Source organism: Fistularia commersonii, chromosome 33, assembly GCF_037954325.1.
Source record: "Fistularia commersonii isolate RoL2024-O1a breed Wild chromosome 33, RoL_Fcom_v1.0, whole genome shotgun sequence".
Taxonomy (NCBI): domain Eukaryota; kingdom Metazoa; phylum Chordata; class Actinopteri; order Syngnathiformes; family Fistulariidae; genus Fistularia; species Fistularia commersonii.
The window spans coordinates 8,611,812-8,627,098 of record NC_141316.1 but is presented as its reverse complement, the minus strand read 5'-3'; the positions used below and the strand labels follow the sequence as shown (position 1 = coordinate 8,627,098).

Below are 15,287 nucleotides of genomic sequence, written 5' to 3'. Positions count from 1 at the left end.
AAATAACGTCTCATTCATCCTCTTCCAAACGCTTTTAATACCTAACAGGCATCCTTTGGTTTGTTGCATGACTGCAGACGTCGCTCGCTTTGAATTAAGACACCCCATCTTCTCTCTTCTCCCTCCCAGTGAGCTCTGCTCCTTTTTTTTTTTTTTTTTTTTTTTTTCCGACGGGCTCAAAGAGCTGATGGGAAGACAATCCCGGACCCGAGAGCAACATTTTGTTCAGACACCAAAGGGCTGCGAGCGGCCGCTGCCAAATGACTCAAACGCGGCATTTCGAATTGGATCATTACACCAGTCCGTCAGAGGAGCGACGCCACCGAGAAATGAAAATCAACACAGGGACGTAGTTTATTTTAGCATTTATTTCAACACATTATTTTATTATTTATACCTCTATCATATTGTTTATCAGTATTTAATGTTTTTTTATTTAAAACCATTTTTCTCATATTTATATATATATGTATATATATATATATATACCTTTTTAAATCTCTGCATACTTATGCTCATACTGTATGTAGTCATATTCGTTATGCATTTCACTATACCTAAAATACTTTAAAATCATTTTATGTAGTGCTTTCTACACTACCGCTCAGTTTTTTGTTGTTTTTTTTTTTTTTTTTTTTCCACTTCTCAACATAGCATCCATCACAAGATAGCAAAGAGGCAACTCAGCGTGAGAATACAGAGTTATAAATTCATACTCACATAGCGAGAATAGGCATTGACTGTCAGGTTCACTAGGTTCATCACAGGGCGAGCAGTATAGAAAGCAGTTTCACTAAAACCCCAGAAAATTAAACAAAAACAAACCTTTTTTTTTTTTTTTAAAAGAATGTGTCCACACTATTTGGAAGACGGAGATTCTTATAAATGTGTACATACTTAATATAATCTTTATCGTGTTTTATTTGATCATGGTAAGCGTCACCGCCGTTATATATGGATCTAAAAATGGCGTGTTTTTGCCTGACGGCAGAATTCACTGCAGGGAACGGCTAACTGGGATGTTGAGAAATCCAGGAGCGCTCAGTTCACCTCTATTTAACATATATATTATTTACCTTAAGTTAATCAAGTTGGACGGGTTATTTCTTCCGAGGGGCTCGAGTGTGGAGAAGAGAAAACATCAGGATTGTCACCAGGTGAGAAAAGGAAGGGGTGTTACAAAGAGATGGGTTAGTTAGGGGAAAGCATTTGGCCGGCAAGGCGGGCTGACAAACACACACACACGCACACACACACACACACACACACACACACACACACACACACACACACACACAGACCCAAAGAGACTGAGGTTTCAGGCCGAGGAAGTCAGGCAGACGGAGAAGCAATAAAAAGCCCTTTTTTATCACTGCACCTGCTGTGTGAGAGAGAGCATTATGGCGTCGGAGGGGACGGATCCGTCCCGCCAGCGGCGCCGCGGCCGCGCACGCCGATCGGGCCAAACGGACGACCATCTGAAATCAAACGCGAAGCCTCTCGGCCGCCTCTTCCACGAAATCATTTCGGAACCGGCGGGCCGTTTCGCAGAAGTGACAATATTTGTAAATCCTCAAAACAAAAGGGATGACTTGATTAGGCGATTGCGTTCGACACTTTGGCGACGGCTTTACCGCGAGCGGATCCTGTTCGGACGTGTAGGACGTACAGCACTCGCATACCGTAGCTTATCGGGACATCCGTCGGGGGAACGCGTCAAATATACAAAAGGATAGTGTCCTTTTGTATCTTTTCAGTGAGTTTTGTCACCGTTCCCGAGGCTAATTTCTCCTTGCGCTGCCGTTCCATGTGTGAAAATACAAAAAAAAAATGACGTCAGGATGTGGCTCTAACATTCCTGCTCTCGCCGGCGCGTCTGGCTCGGCCGCCGTCGGAATTACCCTTTTAAACAGTGACTTTTTCAAAATGTTCAAACCTCCCGGCGCTTCGCGGCAGATGGTGCAAGAACCCATCTGTCGGAGTGCGCAAGAGTACGAGGACGCGAAGCACGAAACAGGGTTTTCATCAAAAGGTTTGCAAGAGTGTCCCTTTTGTTACGTATTCGTCCCCCTTGTGCCCGAATTCGCCCGGTCCTTACATTCGTACCGACGTGCGAGATGGTTACCGGCCCTTCGTCTCCTGACGTCCACCGTTCTTCTCTTGCACGTCATCTGTTACCGTCAATTTGTCCCCCCGCCCCACTTTTATGTAATCTTAGAATCAACCCATCGCTCTCAATCAAGAGGAAATGACAGGGAAGGAGGGTAAATCGAGTCGTCATTAAACCGCGGGGGCTTGTGTGTGTGTGTGTGCTGGATCGAGGTGATCGATAACTTTTGAAATTCTACGCGCGTGAAGGGGAATGTCCGGCTAACAGTGAAAGAAAACAAACTTTGGCTTTCCTTCCCCGTTTAGTGCTTCCGTTTTGACCCGTTCGAGTGCGGCCTTCAAAGTCCCGCCTCACCTGTCGGTAAGTTTCTTGAGCGCCCTCTCGATGTTCATTCGATGTCCCACTCGCGTCACTCCTAGGTCCAAGAAGTCGTCCTTGGTAAGTGAAGGCAAATGAGATCCGTCGATCTCATTGTCTATAAAACGCTCCGTGTGCTCGGCCAAGTTCAGGTAAGCCAGCCAGTCGGCCACGTCGTACTTGGTCCAGTAGGGAAGGGGCTTGATGGCGAAGGGTTTGGCCGGCGGCGGAGCGGTAAGGTGGGGATAGTTGAGGCAGGATGGGCTCGGGGGCAAGTGCATGGGAGTGGACGCTCCCGAGAGAAAATGGGTGGGGGAGAGAGAGCGGGACACCAGAAGGGAATTCGGATTCGGCACGCCAGATGGCGAGAACAACGGAGGCGTCGAAGTATTGTAGGTGTCTCCTAGCGGGAGGCCCGGCGAAGGAGGGGTGAGGGGTCCGGGGAAGTCGAAGGGGTTGTTGTACACCGGCGTGCTGGGAAGGATCGGGAGCGAGGAGGGTCTGGGAGGGGCGGAGCTTTGCTGCTCGGTGTTGTAGATCAGAGGGCTCGGCGCGCGGCGCCGCGACACCGAGGACCGCATCTCCTTGGTGGGACTGCACTGGAAATCGAAAGTCTGTCGGCGCATCTTAGAGCGATGCTTCGGCGAGGTCGGGTAAGGACAGTAGGTCGGCGAGTGGGGAGGGTGCGGGTGGACCGGGGAGGAAGGCATCTGCGGAGAAGGGGAACGGGTCCAGTTGCGCTGCACCGGGACTTGAGGGGAAGGGGAGATGGAGGGAGTGGCGGACAGATTAGGCGTCAGAATCTGACGATGCTGCGGGGACGACGTGGGCAGCGGTGACGTGGAGCGGCCGGTCGGGGGGCTGTGAAAAGCGTCCGTGAAGTCGGCCGAGTACCTGAAAGACAAGACATACCGAACCGGTCAGCAGCCGCGGGCGAGCCAGGCGGCAAATGTCGGCAAACGCAAGAACGGGGAAACATCTGGACACGAACCTATGCACGGTGGGGGATTTGGGCGCGTGGTCCCAGTCGTCCATGCTCTTCATGCTACTCATCTGTTGCAGTTTGGAACTCAGCTCGTTGATGATGCTGGCCTTCACTCCCGAAAGAGGTGAGTGAAGCCTGCGTCCGTCCAAAGCGACGCCGCCTCTTTGGACCTGCTCGGACTCCCCGACCTCCACCCAGCCCATGGGTCGAGTTTCCACGGGCCTTTCTAAGCACGCGGCCAGGGTGGACGTGAAGCCGTCCTCCATTTTGGATCGGCTCTGCTTCATCTTCCTTTCCTCCGGGTACGATCTATCTAGCCTGGAATCTTCTGGGTTGTTTTGTTGATGCAACTGTAAGGGGGCAGGGTTGGTGCTGTTCTGCCTACGCAGTGCTACTGGCTGGCCCCTCCCTCCTCCATCCCTATAATGAGTCATCTTTGAAAACACAGGGTTTGCCAGTTTGGTGCTCTGCACCTCAAATGTTTGCCCACCTGAGTAGGCTGTGCAAGGATCTTGTTGCTCACCTCCCTTTTCTCCCTCGTCTCCTCTCCCGTCGCTTCCGATTCCTCCCCTCTCTGATCTCAACCCTGTGAGTCCCAGCATTTCCAAATGGTGGTCGCTGCTGCTGTGACTGTCGAGCTCCTCGATTCCGGAATCGACCACAGCGTCTTGCCAATCTCCGCTCTTGGGTGCGATCGTGGGATGGTGCGTGTGGTTGACAACCTTGCTCCCGGCGCCGAATCCCGTCTTGGATCCCCCGACAGTCATGCTGTTGTCGGAAGACGCCGGAGAGGTCGTGGTCGTCGTAGCGGCGGCGGCTGTGGCCGTCATGGTAGTTGTGGCGTACGTCATGGTGGTCGTAAGCGCGGCCGTACCTCTGTCCTGGGCCGGAGCGTGGCTGCCTACCATCGGCTCGCCGCTGTAGTAGGGGTGAGAATGGGACAACGGTTGGGGTCTCTGTAAAGACGCCGAAGGTAAAGCGGCAGCGGAGGTCGCGTTGGCCGAGGAAGGGGCGAACGTCTGCGGGGACGGAAACGACGGAGACAGCGTTGATTGCGTGAGGTTGGCCACCTCGCTGTCGTAGGAAGTGAGGCTGGAGGCGGCGGAGTCCCCACCCTGCGGGGACGGTTGAGCAGCACTTGGAGGTTTAGGCGACGGAAGAGGGGGCGGAGGAGGCGGAGCGGTGGCGGCGTAGTGACTCGGGTGTTGATAGTACTGGGAGTACTCTTTGACTCTTTCGTTCTTACCATTTGCAAACTGTAAAGGAGGCGGTAAGGGATCCGCAAAGACAAACTCTTCCTCTACGTCTATTGAGGGAGCTGGCGGAGGGAGAATCATCGTTCCCAGACTGGCGACCGGGCCGGATCTGGCCTCCTCCATAGCTTCGTGTGCCTGCGCGGGGGCTGTGGGGACAGTATACTGAGGCACGTAGCTGGCGTGGGCAGCGGCGTCCATCTGAAGAAAGGCGGGTCTGCGAGGCGCAGGCTGAGTCGGCGGTGGAGGAGGGTGCACGGGAGCCACCGATCTGCTCTCGTACGCTTCCTTTTCCCTCTCTTTAGGGCTCTGCGGATAATACTGGGTCGAATACTGACTGTTTTTGTCCTCCGAGAAACGGACTCTGAGACCCTCCCTCGGACCTCCTTCTTTCTCCCTGTCCATCTTGTCCCCGACTCCTCCCCCCAGGCGCAAGATCCTCGGAGACTGCGGCCGGCTGAGGGACGCAGGTGAGGCGGTGGCGGTGGGGGAGCTCAGGTGGAGGGAGACCGGCGAGGTGTATGTCGATTGCGTAGGGGTCGCGAAAAGCGAGGGGGTCGGGGTTTGAACGGGGGTGGGGAAGGCTCCCACAGTGGACAGCTGCCGACCGAAGTGTCTGTCCTCCCGTCGAGTCCTGCGGTCGTCCTTTAAGGCCCTCTCTCTCGCGGCCAACGCGAGGCCGAGCGGAGACGAGGGATCCAGAACCTTCCCCGTGAGCGGATGGATGAAGGTAGTAGCCGTCTGGCAGCCGTACACCGACGGAGCGGACTTTGGTTGGCCGTCCTGATTGAACACGGGGGAAGAATATTCAGGCAGACCAAATGCCGGGGGCATGCTGCTGGAATAGTGGACATAGTTGTCTCCGGAAAACATGCCCTCGTCTATAGATTTGGACGGCCTCAGTCGGGGAGTCGGTACTTCCATTTGAGAGGCTTGTAACGGCTGGATTCTTACCGCTCCTCCGCCGTCTCCTGCCGCACCTCCGCCCCCTGCCTCCCCTTGAATGTCCTCCTCGGACGAAAGAAAGAAAGAAGCGCTCTTTCTTCTCATGTCACGGAAACGTTCCCTTTCTCGACGCGCCCCTCCCCCTCCGATAGTACCGGAGTAGTCTACGTGTTCGAGGTTCTGCTGAGGCGAGACAGAGGGCGCCATAGTCGACGAAGGCAAGGAAGCGGGGGTCGGGGCCTGAGCCGGCGACGCGGTGTACGATGAGGGTAGACTAACGCTCGCGCTTTCGGCATTTGGATCCGAAGAGAGGTGGTCCTCTGCTTCCTGCGAGGCCTCGGCCTCCATGCTGCTGCCCTGGCTGCTTCGGCCACTGCTGCTTGTGGAGGGCGCTTTCACGATGATCGTAGGGATAGGGATGGAGTTCTTCTCTTTGGACGCGCCCCCTTTTCCTCTGTGCTGCCGCAACCCATCTTCTACTTTGGACTGCTTCATGAGAGCTCCCCGACCGCCTCTTCTCGTCGTTCCCCGGACCGTCCCGCCGCCCTGCTCTCTCGCGGCCACGTGTGGATGATGGCTCGCCGCTTGTTGGGCCTTGGGTTTAGCGCTCGTCGGCGGAGTAGCGCTGCTGTAGCCTCTTCTCAAACCTCCCATCTTTCCGCCGCCCCTCCTGGGTGCCTCTTGTTCCCTTCCGCAAAGTCCTTCCGATTGTCTGCGGAGCGTGGGGACCATAGCCTGCTGATTCATCCCGCCGGTTCCTCCCCTCTCCCATCCCGGCTGATTGGGATGCCCCGGTTGGGACTGGAGTTGGAAGTGAGCTGGGGCCGAAGGAGGCATGGGCATAGCGGGCCCTCTTGCAGGAAGGCCGGCAGATAAAGGCGGTTCCGGAGCGGATGTATTCGGAGGCGGGGGGATTTCCTCCGGTCCTGGAACTGATAGGCTGCGAACCAGCTTCATAGCAGGAGGGTGGAGGTACTGCCTCTCTTCCTCCGTCACACCTGAGTGCAAAGGTATCAACAAAGACTCAGAAAAGTAACCCGGCAGGATCGAAAGGAGCAAATCTGTTTTAATCTGAGCGCGGATGTTACCGATGGACTTTTGGCGCATCAGGACCGCCTGCTGAGGACCGTGGCCCGGTTGAAAATGAGCTTGGTTGTAGCTAAAGCCTGGCCCGGGCTGCATGGTGTTCATCGCCGATTGCATCTCGTACGTCGGCTTACGGTAATAATAATAATAATGACACATGATTTAAGAGAACATGAAGGAGGAAGAGGGGTGGGGAGAAGGGAGGAAACGATTAATCAGCTTGACTCAAAGTGAACTGAAGTCGTCTGATTTAGTGCACATTGAAATTCTTTACAAAAGAAACAAAGGTGCATTAGTGTATCAGGAAACTGAGTAATGATGAATGGACACGACCCGATTCAGACTTAAACAAACGCTGTGTTGTGGGTGGTTCATTGTCAATCATTTTCTGCAAACTGCCGTGAGAGCAGAGTACACCCACGGGATGAGGCGCCGAGAGACCATCGCCGTTTTATAAACGGGAGTCATTTTTGCAGGTATTAGTCACGTCGTGACGGGCTACGTGTTCCCCGCTAAAGCGGCGTGGAAGTCTGTCTTCGCGGGCCTGTTGACGTCGCAGCCGATCCGTGTTTGCCGGGGGCAGCTGGAAGCCACCGACGTGCCAGACAAACACCGACTAAAAATTCTCGCCGAAATTTTCTTGGACTTGAATTTCTTCACTTGAAGACGTTTCCCTCGTCCGAGAGGCTTCCTCACTTCGAATGACCCGTGGGGAGTTTCCAAATATAATTATATTTTCGTAATTTTATAAAAAAAATGTTATATTATTATATTTATATTCATATTATTTTTTTTATATTTTACATATATTTTTGATATATTTTTATAATATAATTTATTCATATAAATGTATTTAATTATAATTATTTATTTAATTATAATTTATTAATTTATAATTTATAATATATTTACATTTTTATAATATAATTATATATTTATATTCGGAAACTTTCCATGGAGCCGAAGATGCTTCTCGGATGAAGGCGGAAACGGCTTCAAGTGAAGAAATACAAGTCCGGTTGCCGAGACGAGACGATTTCGTCAAGAATTCACCAGGACCTGGATGAACGACAACCTCCACAGACATACCGCCTAAATACCTCACCTTGATACCTCACCTCATCAAGCTTTTTAACAGATTACCGTGACGCGAGTCAAAAGGGTCATGTTAAGTCCCAGTACTGGTAAGTCAGTCAGAAGACCACAAAAGAAATAAACGAATCCATTCATAACTACTGTGGTCCCTTCAGATATGAATTCAATTTGTTCCTGAAGTGGGTTCGTATGTTGATTTTTTTTTGTATCTCAAATGAATTTTCCCCATTTCAAATAATAGAAAACAAATTATTATTGTTCCAACCAGCGATTATATTCACACGCGATATCGATCCTCATGGTGCTTTGTTTTTATTTCATGCTTCATTTCCATGGAAAGCATATTTTTCTGGGTTCGCCGCTCCCTTTTTTTAGGGCCTGTAATGACCGGGCGTAGCGATGCGTCAGAAGCTACGGCTTTGATTTTCTCGCTCTCGAATCGGGATATTTTTTCGGTATTTCAAGGATAAAATTTGCTTCGCATTTAAAAAAATTCGTATAGAAAGTGATTCGTATCTGTATAACCGTCCGTCAGTGTTGCGCAAGCTACTCTGGGGTTCTTTCTTTCTCGATTTGGAGTCCGAACCGGGTCGAGCGACGAGACTCCGACGGTACTTGTGTTCATCCGAACGTCCGACGCTTCGGTTTTTCAACGACGGGTTCCGATCGCGTCACGCGAGGCGCGTTATGGTCGCAGTGACGGCAAGGAACTTTCTCTTCCCCTCCTAATAGAGCACCTCATTGGAAACATTGGGAACAATGCTCTTGCTGCGATCCCTCTTGCCTCCGTGACCTCGCTGGCCCTGGTTGTCTGATGTAATAGTGTGTTGGGCGGCGGCCAAGATTTCATCCAGTTTATCTAAGACAAAAACAGAACGGGTCAAAGAAGCGAAGCACGTGAATGACTGTCAAATAAAGGCGAAGAACATTAAGGGGAGACTTGGAACGAGACCGTTCGTCATCCCTCAAGGTTTTAAAAGACAGAGTGACAGGAATAGTGAGAGCGATTTCTTACTCAGCGCCATCTGATACACTGTCCTCTTCTTATCAGGCCCCTGAGAGGACTCGAATTCTTAAAGAAGAAAAAAATAAAAAGATAAATAAATAAAAGGGAGAGAGAAGTAGCATCAAACAGGCTTGGAATTAAAGCTCGGAGGCTGATAGGAATCATGATCAATGGGGATATTCACCTGCTTTCTTCTTCCATGGAGATGCAGCTATTGCAAACATAATGGAGGGGGGGCATTAAAAATTAGGTGTGACCCGAACGGATGTGCAGTCGTGTTTCTAAAGCGGGTGGAAGCATGAGATACATACTTAGACACATGCGATGGTGTGAATTCAGGAGTGATGGGGGGGATGGGAATGGTGGTGGGAATGGAAATGATAATGAGTGCACACAAATCCATGATTCTCCCACCTTTGTCCACTGACAGCGGCACATACGAGGAAAGAGACAAAAAGACAAATCAGCGACATCATTAACGCCGTGTTAAGCTGCTTTTGGCACCGCTGTTTATTTCATTTTCTTTATTTCTTACGTTAACGCGGAACGGCGAAAAATCATATACGTTAATCATATAGCGGGCTTTGGCTTCGTGTTGCGAACGCATCTCCGGAACAACGGCAAACAATGACCGGTCTCCCATAAGGTGACGATAATTCGCTTTCTGCTTTATTTCCATCTTTTGATTGCGAAAGGACGGACGCTGTGAGCTAAAGGTAGAATATTGATATATTTGAGTCTAGCCGGTGGCTTCTAGGTTTGCCGACAGCCCTCCACCGCCGGCCTGCGGAGATGGTTTTAATCAGCGCCGACAAGAAGCCGCCGTTACTGTAACCCGGCGGTCTTTTCATACTTTCTCTGTCTCCTTTGTGTTCCTTTGCCCTCTATCATCTTACCCATGTCTTCCAGCTCTGATGTCATTGACTTGGAGCGCAGCGCAATGGCAGGAGGAGTCAGTCTTTTAGTCTGCTGCGGGGCTGCCAAGGGAGGTCGGCCAAAAATGCAGAATTGTTTAGTAGTCTCGCACAAACACGCAGTCGCGAACCGAACTGCGACGGTTTTTTCAGGTGAAATAAACACGCGATCGGGTTTTCGCACCGTAAACACAGAACTCGGCGATTACCCCTTTTCCGAGCCGTGTCCTCCAGTTCCGGGTTGCGCGCGACCATCACGACTTTAACCATAAGGCTGTTCCCACCCTGTCGGATCATGTTGACCACCTGCCGGTGTCCGACCTTCACCACATTCTGGCCGTTCACCTGCCGATCAGAGGAAACCAATGCGGGACTCAACGTTTATTTTTGCCCGAAATTCCAACCGCGTGACCAGTTGGATATCGATCGGCAAACCTCTTATTGTTTTTTTGACGTGGCGTGAACTGGTTTACCGGCGACGTCCGCGGAATATCAGGGCTTACGGCAGTTCGGTATGATAATAATAATAATAATAAATCAGCTTCAGTTTGACAGTCGCCAAAGGGAAGCCACTTTCGGCGGCAAATAAACACCACGCAACCGAAGCCATGAAGAAAGCTTTACGAGGAAGCGTAAGCTACGCCGTTGATTTCCGAGCCGAATAACACACAGAGGGAACGCAGTCGAACGACCGGTTTCCATAACAGCGCGTGTCCCGAGGCGGCGAGGGCCCCTAACAGCTTAGCATCAGTTGAGTCTATGACCTCAGCTGTGTTCCCGTGTGTGTTCTCCATGTCCGCGACGGCCGTGTTTTATGTGCCCTTTAAGACCACTTTATGCGTGTATTCTGGTGTATCTTCTTTATCTTGCCAGAGAACTCTAGATATATTTATAGTGACGTGTATTCGCAGCGCACTGTTGTGTATTTGCATTGCAGAGCGCCTTGAGCACACACTAAGACAAATTATAATCAATGTTTCACTGAACAGATGTGTTTTTATCGAATTTTGGATGCGTGCCTGTTGCCAGGCGGTCAACCGAGGTTACATCATCGACCCTGACATTTTCTACCGGCTCCCCCCCCTGTGTCTGAGGAAGGGGAGGAGCAGAATTTATGAAAATGCGAGCCACGATTTTCCACGCCGTCGATGTCGGGAAAATCCTCGAAGCGGAAACATTCGCCGACGCGCGAACGGGTTCGAAACGAAAAACCGGTCCTCACCTCGATGAGGAAATCCCCCATCCTCAGGCCCGCCCTCCATGCCACGCCTCCCTCGTCCACGGACTCCAGGTACTGCAGCGCTGGGAACGCCGGCGTCGGGGTGAATTCCTCTATGGGAGTCTGAGCTGCGGAGGACGGGATTGAAAAGCCAACGGAGAGTAAGATTCGTCCATCAAGATTCGGGTGGTACGTCTGGATTTGGGAGAACGCTCACCTTTGGCTCCCCTGAGCACAAAGCCGAAGCCCTCGTTGTCTTTCTTCTGCAGGAGCACTGTCTTCTCCTTAATGATGTAGTCACTGCGAGGGAGTGGAGAAGGGGCGGAGAAGACGAGGTAAGAAGGTGGAGGGAGAATACAATGGAGAATTAAAGAGCAAAAGAGCTACATTCATTTGTTTTGTTTTTTTTGAAATAGAAGACGATCATTGTCATGCCCACATTTCTTCTTCTGGACGTGGAAAGCGGCTGCGCTGCATCACCTTATGAAATCACATTGCAGCAAAAGATAGGTTGGCTTGAGGATGTCATACAGAAAGCAGGGGCTCGGCTTGCGACACGATGGAAGGGAGCGAACGTGAGATGGCGTTCCGCGCTTTGAACTAATCAGAGCGGGTGTGGAGGGAGTGGCGTGTTCGTGCACGTACACGCCGGCGACAACGGAAACTTTCAAACAAGTCGAAAGCACTGCGTTGGCTTCTTTCAGCGCCTCACATTACGCAAAAGAAGAAGAAGTCAGACGGGCCTCTAGTTTTCCTCCACAAACACTTGGTCTGGCGTGGAAGGAACACAGATTGCGGCGACGCCACGTTATTGCGGCGTGAGACGACGAGAGCGGCGCGACGACGGGCCGAGGTGGCGGCTTTACACGGACTACTTCTCGGTTCCTGCGGGAACGGCGGAGGGGGCTTCGCGCCGCCTCACACAGTTGGAACCCGTGACTCATTTCAGGACTTGACTTTCAAACAATGTCAATTCCCCCCCCGGTTTTGTTCGAAAGCCGCGGGGGTTTCGGCGCTGTTATAACCACCGAAAGGGAATTCCTGACGTTTCCCTCCGCCTGAGCGCGACCGCATTGGACTTGGACTCGGACCTGGATCCCGCCGTCGGGCTTTTTGCCTTGGATCCGTTAAGGAGCGTAAGAAGATCCAGACTTCGGCACCAGGCTGCAACTTTAGCGCTGAACAGACGATCGCTAATTTCCCCCCACCGAGGTCCGTCCCTTGTGTGTTCTCCACCAATGTTACTGTTTCGCCAACGCAAAGCCGCCTTCCAGCCATCTGTTCCTCACACCTCATTCCTTTTTTCTCTCACCCTTTCCTCCACCATGCTTTCCTTATCTACGGATCAAAGTAGCGCGGAGTGGGAGGACGGCTTCTTCACGTATACATCTCGACAACGAGGGAGGGGGGGGGGTTACATTGAGCGCGTCGCTACATCCAACCGGTGTCGGCGACTCGCGGTGGAGTGCCCGATCTCCCGCACCGTCGTGGCTTATCGACCGGCCTGACCTGGCCAACCGGGTCATAAAACGTACGAATGTCCCCCCCCGCTCAATCTGCGTCGGCGTGCAGGACACACTCCCTCCGCTCCAGCCGCACTGGAACTGTAAGCCCTACAAGACACCGGAGTTAGCGGGTACCCTTCCTGAGTCATCCACATCCGCCGGGGTCCATTCATCTGCTGGATATACATGCAGGTTAACCGGCTGCAGGGGAAGACGGGGTGAAGGACCAGAGGGATGTGGATGGAGACGAGGACATGACGGAGACGCAGTATGTACATTTGTTTCGACAAAAAAGAAAACGCAGATACGGCCAACTTACAGAGCGATTAAGCACCTTTAAACCCATAAATAAATAAACCACCTATGTTTTATTCAGTGTACGGAGCACGCGTGCGCACACACACACACACACACACACATACACATACACACATACTGACGAAGACAGCCATGACCACTATCTATAATTACGGCGGAAATGAACTGAAATGATGCCACGCGTTTTGCAAGTTATTTCAAATATAAAATAAGCCCGGGGATGAGACGGGGGGGGGGCGTGGAAACATGGGATGGAGACGAGGATGGAGGAGATGCAGGAAGGCCAGGTGAATGAGAAATATCTACTTAAAGAAATCATGACTCAAAGAGAATGAAATACACCCACACTGTCTGACCGAAATGCATCAATATGTGCTCTCACACACACACACACACACACACATGAGAGGAAGACAGAGAAAATAAACATGCTGCAGTCACCATTCAATCACCCGGTCTCCCTTATGAAAATATACATGCACAGGAGAGACACACAGTTATGACATGTATGTGCATACGTATAAGGAGAATCACACACACACACACACACAAATGCACAGACACACACACACATATACGCAAAATACAAAGCACATAATTCTGTCTTTGAAAAGGCACGGCCTCTCAGTGGCATCATCTACCTCTCCCCTCTCTCCATTGTCCTCTCCTCACATCCATAGCCAGCCAATGAATGAGGAAACAGCCGCTACCTGTAAATGAACCACACGCTCCTGTTTCTGGGGCCCAGTGACGGCCACGAAGAAGAGAGGGAGAGAGAGAAATCTCTCTCTCCGCATCCCCCCATCGCCATGTCCCCCCCTCCTCCTCCTCCTCCTCCTCCTCCTCCTCCTCCTCCTCCTTTCTCACGTGCGTTCTTCACCACCTCCTCCCTCCTCCCTCCTCCTCCCCGGTCTTCCAGCGAGAGCTTAGGCAGCCGCGAGAGTGGAGAAGCGAGAGAGAGAGAGAGAGAGAGAAAGAGGTGGAGAATGAGGAGGAGCATGCTGGTCTGCACCCTGCATACTTCAGACAAGAGATGGATGATGTGAATGAGAGACAAAGAGAAGGCGATTATTGCTAAAGGGACGGGTAGAAATGCGACGGCTGAAGGGGGAGAGACGACGGAAACGGGGATCGGAGGGCCGACTCTGCGGCCGGGGGGGGGGGGGGGGGGGGGGGGATGGGTGCAGATGTTGCGCCGAGCGAGGGAGGCGAGAGCGCTGACACATCCGCCGACTGGTGTGCCGTCGACTCACCGACAGCTGAATCCGTCCGCGGGTTTGCACGCAGAGAAAACACACACACGTATACAATGAACTTTCCTCTTACTCCCTCCGCTTATTTGTACCCCGATGCCGAGCCGTCGACTCCACGCAGCCTAGCAAACGCTCTCCCTCTCCACGTCCCTCTCTGAAATAGTAATTGACATTATCCCAAATGCCATAGCTGCGTTTGGAGAACATGGTCAGGATCACCATAATTGAGTACCACTTCACAGCGGCGTTGCAATTATGCTCAGCCAACCTAACCCAGATGATACAACCCTTCTGACTCCGTTTCCATTTGCAGAGCTGCAAGTAAGGTGGCATTTTCTTTAAATGACAGAAAGAGCCGCTCGGGGTGATGCCCGTGCACGACGCCGACCACCCCTCGGGGTTAATCCCGCCCCCCCCCCCCCGCCGTGAGGGAATCGCTCCCCTTAACTCGCCAACGGTACGATGCAACGACCTGCAAGGACAAAGCCGTATTCGCGCTCAACCCGACAAACACCGTCCTTGTCGTGCAATTATTACGTTGGATGTAAACATGCGAATCGGCGCGTGGTAGCGGGTATCTGAGGGACGGGGGGGAAAAGGGGGTTTTATCCGGTGGAGCCGAAAAGGGGGCAGAGACGAAAACGGCACGGCTGCCCTTTGTGCTCCCGGCGCTGATGTGTTCACGCCGCCAAACAATAGAGAACAAGCTCCGTTCAGGATCAGCAGAAAACAGACACACACCGCACACAGGAAGATGTGAAGGCGGAACAGGTCAAACAAGTGGGCCGCTGGAACACACACACACACACACACACACACGGGAGATCGCCTATGTCGGTCACATTGACTGGTTCTTTATGGTAATAACAGGGGCGTTGTAAAATAGGCGATGCACACAATCTAGTTAGCATGTTGCTATGAAACAGGGCAAACAGAAGCCCAACGTGCGACCCAAATCTTTTTCAATTCACATATCGGTCACACTCCTGAAATCATTTGCGGCTTAAAAAATATTTGAAACTTGAACCCGCGGCACAGGCTGTTTTAAGCTGTTTTTTTGGTGTTTTACGTTGTCGGAAAACGATGGGAAGAATCATCTGAAACCAGCGATGTCCAATTTATTCTGAACCAGAGAAGACGGAGACAAGGAAGCCATCTTTGTCAAAATAGACAAAACGTACAACGCTGTACAGTTTACCCTTGTTTTTCGCGGGGGTTACGTTCCAAAAAGAAGCCGTGAT

At 51.7% G+C, this 15,287-nt stretch overlaps 1 protein-coding gene across 1 annotated transcript in view; it reads right to left on the bottom strand.

Moving 5' to 3' along the window:
- Positions 1–357: 357 nt before the first annotated feature.
- LOC147214913 (SH3 and multiple ankyrin repeat domains protein 1-like) overlaps positions 358–15,287 on the bottom strand; it is a 29,608-nt gene continuing 14,678 nt past the window's right edge. Inside the window, 11 exon segments of the mRNA XM_086140474.1 lie at positions 358–3,361; positions 3,459–6,648; positions 6,739–6,865; positions 8,569–8,690; positions 8,847–8,903; positions 9,022–9,102; positions 9,105–9,260; positions 9,734–9,814; positions 9,961–10,096; positions 10,974–11,098; positions 11,188–11,270. Of these exon segments, the coding sequence (XP_085996600.1) occupies positions 2,461–3,361; positions 3,459–6,648; positions 6,739–6,865; positions 8,569–8,690; positions 8,847–8,903; positions 9,022–9,102; positions 9,105–9,260; positions 9,734–9,814; positions 9,961–10,096; positions 10,974–11,098; positions 11,188–11,270 (5,059 nt within the window). The 3' untranslated portion in view covers positions 358–2,460.